The sequence below is a fragment of the Tachysurus vachellii genome, chromosome 13 (genome assembly GCF_030014155.1).
Source record: "Tachysurus vachellii isolate PV-2020 chromosome 13, HZAU_Pvac_v1, whole genome shotgun sequence".
In the NCBI taxonomy this organism is placed as follows: Eukaryota; Metazoa; Chordata; class Actinopteri; order Siluriformes; family Bagridae; genus Tachysurus; species Tachysurus vachellii.
In genome coordinates, this window is record NC_083472.1 from 25346469 (window position 1) to 25361468 (window position 15000).

The 15000-nt window shown below is 42.0% G+C and overlaps 3 protein-coding genes across 4 annotated transcripts in view; 1 reads left to right on the forward strand and 2 right to left on the reverse strand.

The window, feature by feature from the left end:
- The window catches only part of LOC132856395 (alcohol dehydrogenase class-3-like), a 5623-nt gene extending 1380 nt beyond the window's left edge, over positions 1–4243 (reverse strand). Inside the window, exons 1-7 of the mRNA XM_060885981.1 lie at positions 4174–4243; positions 3976–4025; positions 2771–2872; positions 2484–2634; positions 1709–1796; positions 803–1022; positions 1–228 (exon numbers count right to left, since the gene is read on the reverse strand). The exon at positions 1–228 is cut by the window's left edge and continues 33 nt beyond it. Of these exons, the coding sequence (XP_060741964.1) occupies positions 1–228; positions 803–1022; positions 1709–1796; positions 2484–2634; positions 2771–2872; positions 3976–3993 (807 nt within the window). The 5' untranslated portion in view covers positions 3994–4025; positions 4174–4243. The remainder of the gene's footprint in view (positions 229–802; positions 1023–1708; positions 1797–2483; positions 2635–2770; positions 2873–3975; positions 4026–4173) is intronic.
- Positions 4244–5691: 1448 nt separating this feature from the next.
- On the reverse strand, positions 5692–10049 carry LOC132856394 (alcohol dehydrogenase class-3-like). The gene is made up of 10 exons (XM_060885980.1): positions 9963–10049; positions 9758–9793; positions 9281–9382; positions 8992–9142; positions 8432–8519; positions 7506–7725; positions 6584–6844; positions 6269–6401; positions 6034–6172; positions 5692–5860 (listed from the first exon to the last, which is right to left on the reverse strand). Exons 2-10 carry the CDS (start codon positions 9776–9778, stop codon positions 5836–5838), a joined length of 1140 nt encoding a protein of 379 aa, XP_060741963.1. The 5' UTR covers positions 9779–9793; positions 9963–10049; the 3' UTR covers positions 5692–5835.
- Positions 10050–12012: 1963 nt separating this feature from the next.
- gask1b (golgi associated kinase 1B) overlaps positions 12013–15000 on the forward strand; it is a 4483-nt gene continuing 1495 nt past the window's right edge. Inside the window, exons 1-3 of one of the 2 annotated variants that reach the window (XM_060885977.1) lie at positions 12013–12183; positions 12327–13244; positions 13656–13861. In XM_060885977.1, coding sequence (XP_060741960.1) covers positions 12440–13244; positions 13656–13861 — 1011 coding nt within the window. In that variant the 5' untranslated portion in view covers positions 12013–12183; positions 12327–12439. The remainder of the gene's footprint in view (positions 12184–12326; positions 13245–13655; positions 13862–15000) is intronic. The other variant, XM_060885978.1, reaches the window with a different exon arrangement.

Here is a 15000-nt window from a genome sequence, read left to right on the forward strand (position 1 = left end):
GTAGTCTGCTCCTCCACCCGTCATCTCCATCAGCACCTCCTGAATGGGTTTGTTGTGATCGTTCGGGTTCACGAACTCGGTGACACCGAACTTCTTGGCCACTTCACATTTCTCTGAGTTGATGTCGACGCCGATGATCCTGGAGGCTCCTGCAGATTTACAGCCCATCACAGTGGCCAGACCGATGGCTCCCAGTCCGAACACGGCACAGACGGTACCGCGCTCCACCTGCACAACCACAGGCTTGAGGAAATCAACTCACTTAACATATACAGTGTAGTGATGTTAGGTTTATTTACCATATCTGAAGTTCACAACGTTGCATTTTTTTAAGACATTCAGGAAGTGACATCATTCAGGCCACGCCCATATATATCTATATATATCTACTGTGTATGCGGATTAAGTGCAGACTAGCTGATTATTCTGCTGGTGTTTCTCAGGGCTGAGGTCCTGGACAGAGCTGATGGTCTCATGACCTCCAGTTCAATCAGAAATAACGTCATCCTGAGGGACACTGAGCACCGAGGGACTCACATTAAAAGCTCCATGTCATGCAGTGTAAAGTACAACAGTGAGAGTTCATACAGACAAGTTCAAAGCGACTCACTGTGACTCAGAGGTTAATCAACAAGTTAATCAGTAATTAAAGAACCGAAGATAAACACTTTCAAAATGGTCAAGTTAATCATTACAAAGGTGTTGTAACACACACACACACACACACACTACACACACACTACACACACACTACACACACACTACACAGACACACACTACACAAACACACACATAGACGCACTTTGGCCGCATTCAGAGCTGCTCCGTATCCCGTAGCAACCCCGCAGCCGAGGAGACAGACTTTATCCAGCACTGCGTCTTGGTGGATCTTAGCGACGTTGTATTCAGGAACGACGGTGTATTCACAGAAAGTGCTCACACCTGCAAACTGATAGATCTGCTGCCCTTTACAGGTGACACGACTCACACCATCAGCTTGAACACACTGCTGAAGCTTCTCCCTGAGAGAGAGAGAGAGAGAGAGAGAGAGAGAGAGAGAGAGAGAGAGAGAGAGAGAGAGAGAGAGAGAGAGAGAGAGAGAGAGAGAGAGAGAGAGAAAGAGAGAGAGAGAGAGAGAGAGAGAGAAAGAGAGAGAGAGAGAGAGAAAGAGAGAGAGAGAGAGAGAGAGAGAGAGAGAGAGAGAGAGAGAGAGAGAGAGAGAGAGAGAGAGAGAGAGAAAGAGAGAGAGAGAGAGAGAGAGAGAGAGAGAGAGAGAAAGAGAGAGAGAGAGAGAGAGAGAGAGAGAGAGAGAGAGAGAGAGAGAGAGAGAAAGAGAGAGAGAGAGAGAGAGAGAGAGAGAGAGAGAGAGAAAGAGAGAGAGAGAGAGAGAGAGAGAGAGAGAGAGAGAGAGAGAGAGAGACTCATATATGTCATTGCTGTTTAAACCTGTTAAAACTAAACTGACCCTGAGATCATTGAGGAGAAATATATCACACTCTCATCCCTGACATCAAACAGTAATTCTATTCTAGTTCTGATGAATGTAGATTTAGAGAAAAAACCTGCAGAGGAACCAGATTCAAAACATGTAAATATCATATAATATGGTAAGATGGAGTCAGCAAAGGTTTGAGCATTTAATCAAGTTTCAGTTGGATTAAAACAACAACAACAACAACAACAACAACAACAACAACAACATCCTCACCAGTTCTTTGCGCAGAGGTTCGTCTTTGGGTTTAAACAGAGCTGACACTCATCACAGTGAGGCAGGAGGACAGGGATCACCTTATCACCTGGAGAGAAGAAGAAGAAGAAGACTTGTGTATAACCTGATCCAGGTGAGTAGATCTGGCTCAGACAGCTAATTAATGCCCGGTGACTAATAATGAATAATTAATCTTATCGTGTGTCAGCACATTAACCAGAACTCTGTGTACTGTACGTCAGAGATCCTCCTCAGCTGGGGGTCTGGAAGCCTGGGTCACTTCCTAAAGATCATTCACTGCTTCCACATCATATAGGACACCTGAAGATTATCTTGAGACCAAACATCTGAGCAGAACAAGTGTAGACGTTTGTCATGGTCACAGAAAACACCCCCTGAGTAGGTCGTGCTGTCAGAACCCCCAAAACCAACTGGCCCACAGAGCACAGTGCTGTACAGCCAGGTACACCAGGGCCAGGCAGAAAGACCAGCTGAAGCTTTCAGTGAAGTACTAGATAAGACCTTTTGCATGTCTATGGGATGGCAAGAACACAGGACTGCCAGAGAACCATAAAGAACTGAGGGAGAACACATTGGAGTATCCTGCTCCTGCTCCTGCTCCTGCAACTACCACTTATAAATACCCTGAAATACAACCCAGGGCTCCAGGATTAGACTGTTAAGTTGTCTCAGAAACAGTTACAGGACAAAAGTGTGTGTGTGTGTGTGTGTGTGTGTGTGTGTGTGTGTGTGTGTGTGTGTGTGTTTAGAGTACCAGGCTGCACAGCGGTCACCCCGGGGCCGACACTCTCCACCACACCGCTGCCTTCATGACCCAGAATGAGAGGAAACGGCAGAGTCTTCACTCCTTTATCACAATTATACAGATACGTCAAGTCTGTGTGACACACACCGCTCGCTGCGATCTACAACACACACACACACACACACACACACACATACAGCTTTAATCAGATGATACGTCCAAAAGTCAAGGCTGTGACCCCGATTTCACAACAGAGCAGAAGGAACAAACTGTTGGTGCTGAGCAGAAATACGGACCTTAATTCTCACTTCATGGTCTTTAGGTGGAGCAACTTCAACTTCTTCTACAGAGACAGGCTTCCCAGGTTCCCAAGCGACAGCCGCTTTACACTTGATCACCTGAAATAACAGACACACACACACGCGCACACACACACACACGCGCACACACATGCACGCACGTACACACACACACACACACACACACACAAACACACACGCACGCACACACATACACACACACGCACACACGCACACACACGAACGCACACACACACATGCACACGCACGCACGCACAAACACACAGGGTGGCGCTGTTGAGTCTCTTTTAGTTTTATATGTAAACCACTTGGACATATAAGGAATAAAAACCCATAAACACTTCGGAGGAAGTTTCCTGTCTGATTCTGTAGATTTGTAATGTTTTATAGATGTTATGATGATATGGTAAACGTTCTGCTTGTCACATGAGATCTCCAACTTGGCAGATTGGAGCAGGAGCCAGTTTTCTCTTGCACAAGGTTCTTTGATTAACGTCTAAAGTCTAAAGTCTGTAAAAGCCACAGCCCTTAATTTACATACAACTATAGTAACTGTGATATGGTGAAGAGTTTAACCACCATCATCTCTGGGTCTGTAACTCACAAAAGAATTAAACACGTTAAATGTGGAACTTTCTCAGGTATGAACAGAGTGAACGTGACCTGGACCTTCAGACACTGGAGATAAGAGGACAGGAAAAGACTGAATCATTACATCACACAAAACCAACGTGAGGAACTGATTCCTCAAACATTATGCTGTGCTCTCAACACTGGAGGAGGATGATGATGATGATGATGATGATGATGATGATGATGATGATGGCTGCAGTGACATGTACATTAAAACACTCTGAGCACTCTCGTTCACGTCACATCGTCACGTATCGAATACGTATTTGATGTGAAAAGACTTTCTGAATATTATCTCGTCATTTAAATGATGTATTTATTTTATGATATCGATTTTATTTTATAAAAGCAGTAAACTACTCGAGGGAGTGTGTTAATGTGAGTTCATCACATGGGATTAAATCAGTATTACACACATCCTCAACTGATGTACTGCTTTAATTAACATCCACAGTGTTAATAGTCAATAGTGAGTTAAGTGGATTTTATATTAAGGTAATAATTTATATTTTAAGGCACATTAATCAGCAGTAATAAACAGTTCTTACCTTATTCTCAGTTCCCATAATGAAAATAAGCAGATCTTCAGTTGCAGGTCCTTAAAAAGCAACACACACACACACACACACACACACACACACACACACACACAATCCTTACTGCACATTCAGTATAAACTAAAAGTGTATCCCTTACTTGTAGTGGAGCAGGAGGTCGAGTTACAGAAACGTCCTACACACCATTACCTGTGCTGAAGCGTGTTGAAGTGTGTGTTCCTGTGTTCAGTATGTCACATGTATATGATCTTGAAACACTTTTAGAAGTCACAAACCCCACACTGCCCCCTGCAGCACGATCCTGACATCTGGACCTCTGAGAGACATCAGGAACCTGCTGGAGAACCGATTTTCATCAGCACACTACAGAACCCTGATTATCAAGTGATCAGGAATGTGGGTCAGATGGAGCAGGTGAACTGAACCTGGTTAACTAAACTCTGTTAACTAGAACTACACTTAACTTAAGACAGGTTTGGAATCTGATCTTATGGTGAACAATGTGGTGGCTTCATAAATATCATACAATGAAAAATAAACATTTTTCAGTCTACACACTTTTATACCTTACATTGTGGGTTGTTGTTCTCACACACACACACACACACACACACACAGACACAGACATAGACACACACACAGACACACTCACACACACACAAACACACACAGACATAGACACACACACAGACACTCACACACACACAAACACACACACACACACACACAGAAACACACACATACACAGACATAGACACACAGACACACTCACACACACAAACACACACACACACAGACATAGACACACACAGACACACACACAGACATAGAGACACACAGACACACACACAGACACACTCACACACAGACACACATGCACTCACACACAGACACACATTATACAGTTAAATATTTAAAGGTTTATAGATTTAAGGGTTAAACTGTGTAGATAACTCTGCAGTTTGATGTATCACTTGGTGTTAGGGGGCGGAGCTATAAATGATCAGTTGTGTTCAGTACATCTGAATTAACAAGGCTTCAAACTGCGTGAAGTCTGAAACAATAAAAGCTCCTGCATTCATGTGGAGAAATCTGTCACTGAATCATCCCCATCATCATCCTCATCATCATCCTCCTCATCATCATCATCATCAGGGTTTGTGTGTTTATTCTAACTCCAGACTGCAGGTTTAGTTTTTATTCCAGTGAAATGTATTTAATGCACACTGACAGTTTAAAGAGATCTTGCTTTGATTTTATCTGGAATTTGTCTAACAGGGAGGAGATGGAGGTGTTAATGTTCTTCTCTTCATAGCCTGAACACAGCAATCATTAATGAGGTAACTGAGTTCTGAGGAACTGGGAATAAGTGAGATTATGAAGAACTGAGAGCTGAAGGACAGGATGGGACTGTGAGCGTCTTTCAGGAAGTGCTGCTGGAGGAGACAGAGACTGAAGCCACGGTTCATAATGCCACATTAAAATGTGTGTGTGTGTGTGTGTGTGTGTGCGCATTGTGCTCCTGCCCCATCAGTCCCTCCAACCTTTTCATCTCCATCTTTTTATTGAACTCTTTTCTCTTTTTATGCATTAGAATCTTGTTAATGTGGTTAATAATGAGGTGGATTTTCTCTGCTGTCATGTTGATTTCTCCCCGTTAGTGATTTCAGGAACATCTGATTTGTGCAGGAAGGCTGTAGTGTCCTTGGTGTCGCCACTCAGATGACATCTTTATTCACAAAATCAGCATTAACACAAAGACACAGAAGCAGCAGCAGCTCTGATGCCTACTTCAGAGTGAACCTGTTGTCATGGTGACGGATGACGTCATCACAGGTAACGAGCTAAGATTCACATTTTTATCACCGTCCGGATGCTGAGAAAGAGAGAAAAGCAGTAAATAAAAGATCAAAGGGATGAAGTTCATAACACTATTATTGTTACACAACAGCTACGGAAACGCACGTCAACAAATAAATATTTACTGTGTGTGTAGAAGATAAATATCACAGTTCTATTGATGATACGATGGTCATGTGACCCACAGACCTTTTCCCTTTGGTCATCAGATCGAAGGCCTGGTTAATCTCCTCCAGAGGGAGTGTGTGTGTCACAAACTCATCCAGCATGATTCGCCCACTCATGTAGTCCTCCACCAGTTTGGGTACGCTACACACACTCTTCCATCCTGTTCAGAAAACACCACTCGTCTGTAACTGATAGATTTTACCCCAAGCTGTCCGATAATTGAGAGCTGCTACATTACAACCTGCTCATCTCTTACCACCAAAGTAGGTTCCTTTAAGAGTTCTTCCCATCAGGACGTCGATCGGTGCGAGCGACAGGCTGCCGGTTTCATTCCATCCCACAATCACACATGTTCCCCAACCGGCTCTGCAGCTCTCAAACACTGCCCTCTTGTGGACACAATACAAAACACACTTCATGGCATGGTTAGAGAAGCAAGAAAGACAAGATGATGATAGAGGAGGAAAGATGATAAATACCAGAATTACAAGAAGAAAAGACAAAGGATGGATGAGAACAAAAAGAAGTCGTCGTTGTTCCTGAAAACCTATGAAGCTGAATTCAGACCCACCATAAGTGTGACGTTCCCCACACACTCGAAGCTGTAGTCCGCTCCTCCACCCGTCATCTCCATCAGCACCTCCTGAATGGGTTTGTTGTGATCGTTCGGGTTCACGAACTCGGTGACACCGAACTTCTTGGCCATTTCACATTTCTCTGAGTTGATGTCGACGCCGATGATCCTGGAGGCTCCTGCAGATTTACAGCCCATCACAGCGGCCAGACCCACGGCTCCCAGTCCGAACACGGCACAGACGGTACCGCGCTCCACCTGCACAGACGACGAGCATCAACCACAGGGTTCAGGAAATAAAAATTCAAATCAATTCATTTAACTGCAGTGATGCTCTACTACACCAGCACACAGGCCACGCCCACTCATTATATTCTAACAAAACCTCATAGAAAGAAGGCAAGAGAAAGAAGAAGAAGAAGAAGAAGGAGGCAACTTTGAGGGACAGTGTGCTTCAGAGGGCAGGAGGGATTCAAATGAAAAGACTGAAGAAGAAAGAAAAGAGGAAGAAGTAGCAAGAGGATGAGGAGGAAAAATCATCATCAGGATTTTAAACTGTCTCACTGTTTATCAGCTAGAATCATTAAAAAGATCTCACTTTATATTACTGGTTTAACATCTAACACTACACACACTACACACCTACACACACAGACACACACTACACATACAATAAGCGCACACTACACACACACACTACAAACACTACAAGCGCACACTACACACACACAGACACACACTACAAACACTACACACAGACACACACTACACATACACACTACACACACAATAAGCGCACACACACTACAAACACTACACTACACACTACAAACACTACACACTACACATACACACACAATAAGCGCACACTACACACACACACACTACACTACACTACACACACACACTACACACACACTTTGGCCGCATTCAGCGCTGCTCCGTATCCCGTGGCAACACCACAGCCGAGGAGACAGACTTTATCCAGCGCTGCATCTCTGTGGATCTTAGCGACGTTGTATTCAGGAACGACGGTGTATTCACAGAAAGTGCTCACACCCAGAAACTGATAGATCTGCTGCCCTTTACAGGTGACACGACTCGTACCATCAGCTAGAACACACTGCTGAGTCTTCTTCCTGAGAGAGAGAGAGAGAGAGAAAGAGAGAGCACGAGCATCACTACTCAAAGCTGAGCATCAGAGATCTTACAAACTAATCTAGATTACAGTACAGATTACAGTACAGAACAGATTACAGTACAGATTACAGTACAGAACAGATTACAGTACAGATTACAGTACAGAACAGATTACAGTACAGTACAGATTACAGTACAGATTACAGTACAGAACAGATTACAGTACAGATTACAGTACAGAACAGATTACAGTACAGATTACAGTACAGAACAGATTACAGTACAGAACAGATTACAGTACAGATTACAGTACAGATTACAGTACAGAACAGATTACAGTACAGATTACAGAACAGTTTACAGTACAGATTACAGTACAGATTACAGTACAGTACAGATTACAGTACAGATTACAGTACAGAACAGATTACAGTACAGATTACAGTACAGAACAGATTACAGTACAGAACAGATTACAGTACAGTACAGATTACAGTACAGATTACAGTACAGATTACAGTACAGAACAGATTACAGTACAGATTACAGAACAGATTACAGTACAGATTACAGTACAGATTACAGTACAGATTACAGAACAGCAGTGAAGATGTGTAAAGTGTTAAACAGCGAGTTGATGATCAGGAAATTAAAATAATTAAATCTGTTCAGCAGTTTCTGTGAAAATGAAAAAAACAAACTAACCAGTTTTTAGAGCAGAGGTTTGTCTTTGGGCTCAGACAGAATTCACACTCAGAGCACTGAGGCAGGAAGAGAGGGATCACCGCATCACCTGGACAACAACAACAGGAGGAAGTCAGTGTACAGCGCAGCCTGAGTCACTAATTAATCCCTCTATTAATATAAAGAAACACGGTCAGGGCTTTACTACAGATGGGGTCATGTGGTACTGGTGTGGGAAATGAAGCTGGATGCCATGACACTCCTTGCTAACGCTAACTCTAGTTCAAATGCTAAATCATCTTATCTGTGTACAGTGGGCAGGAATAAAAGTTTGGGCTCAAGGAGTAAAAATAATAATAAAAAAACACAGATCTTATTCATCATGATGTAACTGTTAGAGAACCGATGAAGACACAAAAGTCACTGATCTCACCTTTAAATATAATAAAGGGAATATGGAACAGAATAAAACATACAGTATGGTGGAGAGAGTGTTACAGCTGCTCATCAGGGTCAGCAGGATTGTGTGTGTGTGTGTGTGTGTGTGTGTGTGTGTGTGTGTGTGTGTGTGTTTAGAGTACCAGGCTGCACAGCGGTCACCCCCGGGCCGACACTCTCCACCACACCGCTGCCTTCATGACCCAGAATGAGAGGAAACGGCAGAGTCTTCACTCCTTTATCACAATTATACAGATACGTCAAGTCTGTGTGACACACACCGCTCGCTGCGATCTACAACACACACACACACACACACACACACACACATACAGCTTTAATCAGATGATACGTCCAAAAGTCAAGGCTGTGACCCCGATTTCACAACAGAGCAGAAGGAACAAACTGTTGGTGCTGAGCAGAAATACGGACCTTAATTCTCACTTCATGGTCTTTAGGTGGAGCAACTTCAACTTCTTCTACAGAGACAGGCTTCCCAGGTTCCCAAGCGACAGCCGCTTTACACTTGATCACCTGAAATAAAAGTGTTTACTTTCATTTAACAATACCATCATAAACACATCATGTTCTATTTGTTTATGAAACTGTGTCAGAGTTCTGCATTCTGATTGGTCAGAACGTTTCAGCAGCAGTTACAGCTACTATAACGTAAGTGAGAACTTGTTTCATGATTAATCAGAATTATTTATGGGTCAAATTTGTGTCGTCATTTAACAAAATCATCAGTGGTAAATTTCTGCGGTGAGAGAAATCATGGGGCCGAGCTGTTAAGAGTTATCACACACACACACACACACACACACACACACACACACACACACACACACACACACACACACACACTTTGTTGTGTCTGTATTAGAGATCTGCAGGCAAACCTTATCTTACCTTATTCTCAGTTCCCATCATAAAAATAAAATCCTCCTAAAAAATGCCACACACACACACACACACACACACACACACACACACACACACACACACACACACACACACACACACACACACACACACACACACACACACACACAAAACCTGATTAATTTCAGCTGCACAGCCTTAAGAGTTACAAAGACATGTTACATGATATTACCTGCACTGAAAAGTGTGTGTGTGTGTGTGTGTGTGTGTGTGTGTGTGTGTGTGTGTGTGTGTGTTTAGAATCCTGCAGCTGCTGCACTTCTTCTGTGGTTCTGTGAGGCAGGAACTCCACAATGCCACCACCTTCAGAATAAAATCCCAAACTGCAGCTCTGACATTTGCTCCTTAATATAAATGTAAACTGATCACGTAAAAAAAGACAAAAAACAACAAACATTGCAAATGCATGTTTTTTCAATTATTTATTTGTTGTTTTTTGTTTGTTTGTTTGTTTTTCTTTCTTTCTTTCTTTTTTCTTTCTTGTAATCATTTATTTGTCATATAGTTATTTAATAAATAATTAAACCCTTTCAGAAGTCAAAGTTAAATTACAAATAAATGTCTTTCGATTTTTTAAGTTTATAAATGTTTATTTTATTTCTGTTTTTAATTAATATTAATTCTTTTAATAAAATAAATTCTTCTTCAGAAAAATAAACACAGGTCCTGACAGAATTTACCTATTTTTTATTCTTTATAAGAAAAATGTTATAATGTGATAAACAAATGAATGATTAAATAAATAAATAAATAAATAAATAAATAAATAAATAAACGCATACACACAGTATATAGATGGATAATTAATAAAGTAAAGGCTCCCCCTGGCGGACAATGTAGAAGAAGGTTAGAGACGAGTGAAATGTATTTGTTATGTATTTATGTGCCCATGATGTTCAGCTCTTTATTCAGCTTCACAGGATGAGGGTGATGCTGAAGGTGGAGTCTCAGGTTCCTCTCTGTCCACATGGATAAACTCAGTGTATGGCTTTGTGTGTGTGTGTGTGTGTGTGTGTGTGTGTGTGTGTGTGTGTGTGTGTGTGTGTGTGTGTGTGTGTGTGTGTGTGTGTGTGTGTTTTCTGACTGGTGTGATGTGGGGAATTGTGACGTACTGCTGGTTGATGGTGAACCTCATGGTCACCTTCCCCACAGTGATGGCTGTACATACACTGACCTGATCTTTCCTCACTAAGAGCTTTTCTTCTAAGTGCAGAAATTTGTTAACAGTGAAATCTTTTTGCTTTCTATATAATAAATATTGTTTGTATGTCAGATGGTAAGTGTGTGAGAATTGGTTTGGTCATTAACCCATATTCTGTTTTATTTGTGAACAGATTCAGAATGTCAGAAATGGATCTCCAGAACCTCATATGAACGATTCACTGATCAGAATTTCCATGAACTGAGCTGCTTTTCCTCCTGGATTCAGTTTCAGTGAATCGATTCAACCGATTCAGCTGTACATTAAACCGACATTATGAATGAATCGATTCAAACTGAACGCTGCTTCTCTTCGTCCATCCATCACTCTGTACGTGTTGTTTACAGGGTTGTGGTTCAGTGGCTGCTCTGTGGGGAAGTTTGGTCTTCATGGAGGTCAAATTAAGTGATTCAGTTAAAGGGGAAGAGCAAAAAATGATCATTTATATTTTAAATATTTAATAATATTGAGATTTGCTAACAGAGAACCACATTTTAATTAAGAATACATTCTCATCTTTGTTTTAGTTTCTACATTTTTTTTTATTCTTATTTTGTATTTTACATTTTTTTGGTGACACTATATGTATTTTATCATTTATTTCTATATGCAAATTTCTCTGTAGAGACTAAAGTGCATTTTAAATAAAAACGTTTCTCTGAAGCTCTTGTGGGTTCTTGTGGGTTCTTGTGGGTTCTTGTGGGTTCTTGTCGTGATGTTCTTCATTGTTTATCTTCTGAGTTTGCTTTAATGTCATGTTTTTACTGTCAGAGTCTTTTGTGTATGATAACATCTCAGATTAATGCTGACTGTGTGCTGAATTAAATTCCTTGTGTTCGTTTGGACATCATGTCTTCACGTTGTGTCACATTTCACTTCCTGTCCTGATTGTAGCCCGATTTTCGGATGAAGGTCCCGTTTGTCCAAACAGCTTTCCACCAGCAGGTGGCGCGTTAATGCCGATAATCCTTAAACTATTTAGGTTTCAGCGTCATGTTCAGTCTGGGGTGGTGTTTGGGTGGAGTTTAATACTGTATTAGACTTCAGCAGAGTTCGGCTTCATTGCCCTGCTGGTCGCTTTATGGAGGTTGCGGTGTTTATTATAAGGAGAGGAACCAGGAGAGGAACCAGGAGAGGAACCAGGAGAGGAACCAGAATTGTGACTGACTGGACTCTGTTTTCTGTAGATAAGGTAAAACACAGTGTTTAAGGTTATTATGTCTTACATATAAATGCAGTAAAATTGTTTCTTTTTCTTGTTGTTTTTTTTGTGCGTCACAAATTCAGATAAATTGTCCGATTTTGATGAGACAATAAATATTTATTTTTCCCCAGAATTTAATATTTTATTGTTAAAAACGTTCAGGACTTAAAGGGAGTTTATTAATTCACCGGAAATGAAACGACTGAAAGCCATGAGGAGATGAATTTAACACCTGCACATCCTGATGGAGAAACATCTGGTTCATCCGTCCTGGAGCATGCACACACTCCTCCATCTGACTTGCTTCTCCTTTTGGAGGTACATAAAATCCCGCTGGAGATCCTCCATGTCCAGGAGAGCTTTACTCCTCACCTTTGCCTGCCTGTTTTACCTCTTCTGCTTGGAGTTGTGGATCAGCCATGGGGATCATGACCAAAAACTGACCAAAAGCAGGAGACGGATGTTGGAAAGGATTCCCGGTTCTCCTTCTCCAGCACACTCCAATGTGGTCTACATCACACTCAAGTCCAAAAAACACAAACCCTCTATCCTCAGAGCAACGCTGCGCCCCAAATCACGCAGGAAGAAGGTGAGGAACAGGAAAAAACAAATCCAAGGTGCAGCTCAAATTCAGGTAGAAGAAACACTAAGACCTGGTGAATCTAGAGACCCCTGGAGGCAAACTCTCTATTCATTTTATAAACCAAATCAGCTCAGTGATGACCATGACACTGGAAGCTCCATCCGGATGTACAGCCAAAAATCTCCACCGTGGTTCAGCCAAGCCGATATAGAAACCATGCGATTCCTCTCCAAGTGCAAAATTGGCCGGGTGGAAGTTCTCGAACCGGAGAACGCTTCTCCTATGCTCCTGTTTAAGAGTGTGAGAGGCTTTAATCAGAGCTCAGCCCACTCAGGAGAGTGTGTTGGACGATGTGGAGTTATTAAGAGACCTGAGGATATAAGTGAAGTGTTTGCTTTTCACCTGGACCGAGTTTTAGGGCTCAACCGTAGTTTAGTGACCATCAGCAGGAGGTTCCACGCTCTGGGTACGTCACAGTTCATCTCTCTCACTACACAAGTGTACTCCTAATTTTCACGGTTGCAATCAGACTCGTTGTTTTACATAACGATGTTAAAAATTATTTCGATTTTATTATTTATATTACACATTTATAACTTTCATTGTTTTAACGGCTCAAAAGTTAAAGATGTTTTTTGAGGTCTTTAAGTTAATAAGAGATAATAAACACAAACTTACTGTTGTTACTGAGAAACACAAAGGTCATAGGTCATGCAGAAATAAACATCTCCTTACAAAATGTCAGCAGTTTCTCTATTAATGTAGTTATCGCTGTCCATGTCCCTGTGAATGAGTTGTTGCTATGGAAACAATCACTCTTCTATAACATGTTAGCTTACTGTGATGATAAACACATTAGCACACCATTTTGTTTCAGACGGTCAGCTGTGTCCCGTCACCCCGTACGACCCATCTGTCGTTGCGGTGCCCCAGTCCAGGTCAGGTTCTCTGAGGTGGAGCTCGTATCAGACGTGGTTACAGTACCGGTGCTGGCAGCGCGGCGTTCCCAAACCCGAGTGGAGCTGCAGCAGCCTCCATCATCACGAGTGGAGCAAAGTGACGCTGTTTGACTTCTTGCTGCAGGTTTGAACATTAACACCTGTGTTACTGTTTAAAGGGCGGAACTTCTACATGAGGGGTGGAGTCACTTCTGGAATTGATTGGACATTAAGTTGGTAATAAATCTGGTCATGCTGCAACATCTTCCAGCAATTATAGAACAATTAAAAATTTATCTGGATGAAGTATTTATAATTAAAACTAGGATATAAATTCTCTGTCATTTGTTACATTACATTTCCAGCATTTGGCAGACGCCCTTTATCCAGAGCGACTTACAGTATTTTATTTTTAAACAACTGAGCAATTGAGGGTTAAGGGCCTTGCTCAGGGGCCCAACAGTGGCAGCTTGGTGGACCTGGGATTGAACTCACAACCTTCCATTTGATGCCCAACACCTTAACCACTAGGCTACCACATGCTCTTGTTACAATGAGTAGAGTGTTAACTCGTATTTGGTTTGTCTCTATGTGGAACCCTGTTAGAACCTCAAAAGCAAGTGTTTTTATATCAGAAAGTGTTCCAAGCTAAGAACCCTCAATTATTCAGGGAACCCATAAAGAACCCATGTACAAGCATTTGTCTCAGAGTTTACCAACTAATCCTTCAAGGTTTTATACAGAACCCTAACACAGAGTGTTTACTGTGGAAAGGGATCCGAAGTTTGTAAGTTGTGAACCTTTAACTGTTGACTGAATACTTTTTACTAAGATCATAGCAAGTTTCACAATGTTTAGTTCTTTAGTTTTAACATAGAACTCAGAGTTTTCACCAAAAATGAGTTTTTAGTTCTTTTTAAAGCTGAGAGCCCTTAATGGTCCAGTCTAGCACTCTTAGAACCATTTTACTGAGAGTGTACCAAGTACCGGGGGGGTCACGGTGTCTTAGTGGTTAGCACATTCGCCTCACACCTCCAGGGTTGGGGGTTCGATTCCCACCTCCACCTTGTGTGTGTGGAGTTTGCATGTTCTCTCCGTGCCTCGGGGGTTTCCTCCGGGTACTCAGGTTTCCTCCCCCGGTCCAAAGACATGCATGGTAGGTTGATTGGCATCTCTGGAAAATTGTCCGTAGTGTGTGATTGTGTGAGTGAATGAGAGTGTGTGTGTGTGCCCTGTGATGGGTTGGCACTCTGTCCAGGGTGTATCCTGCCTTGATGCCCGATG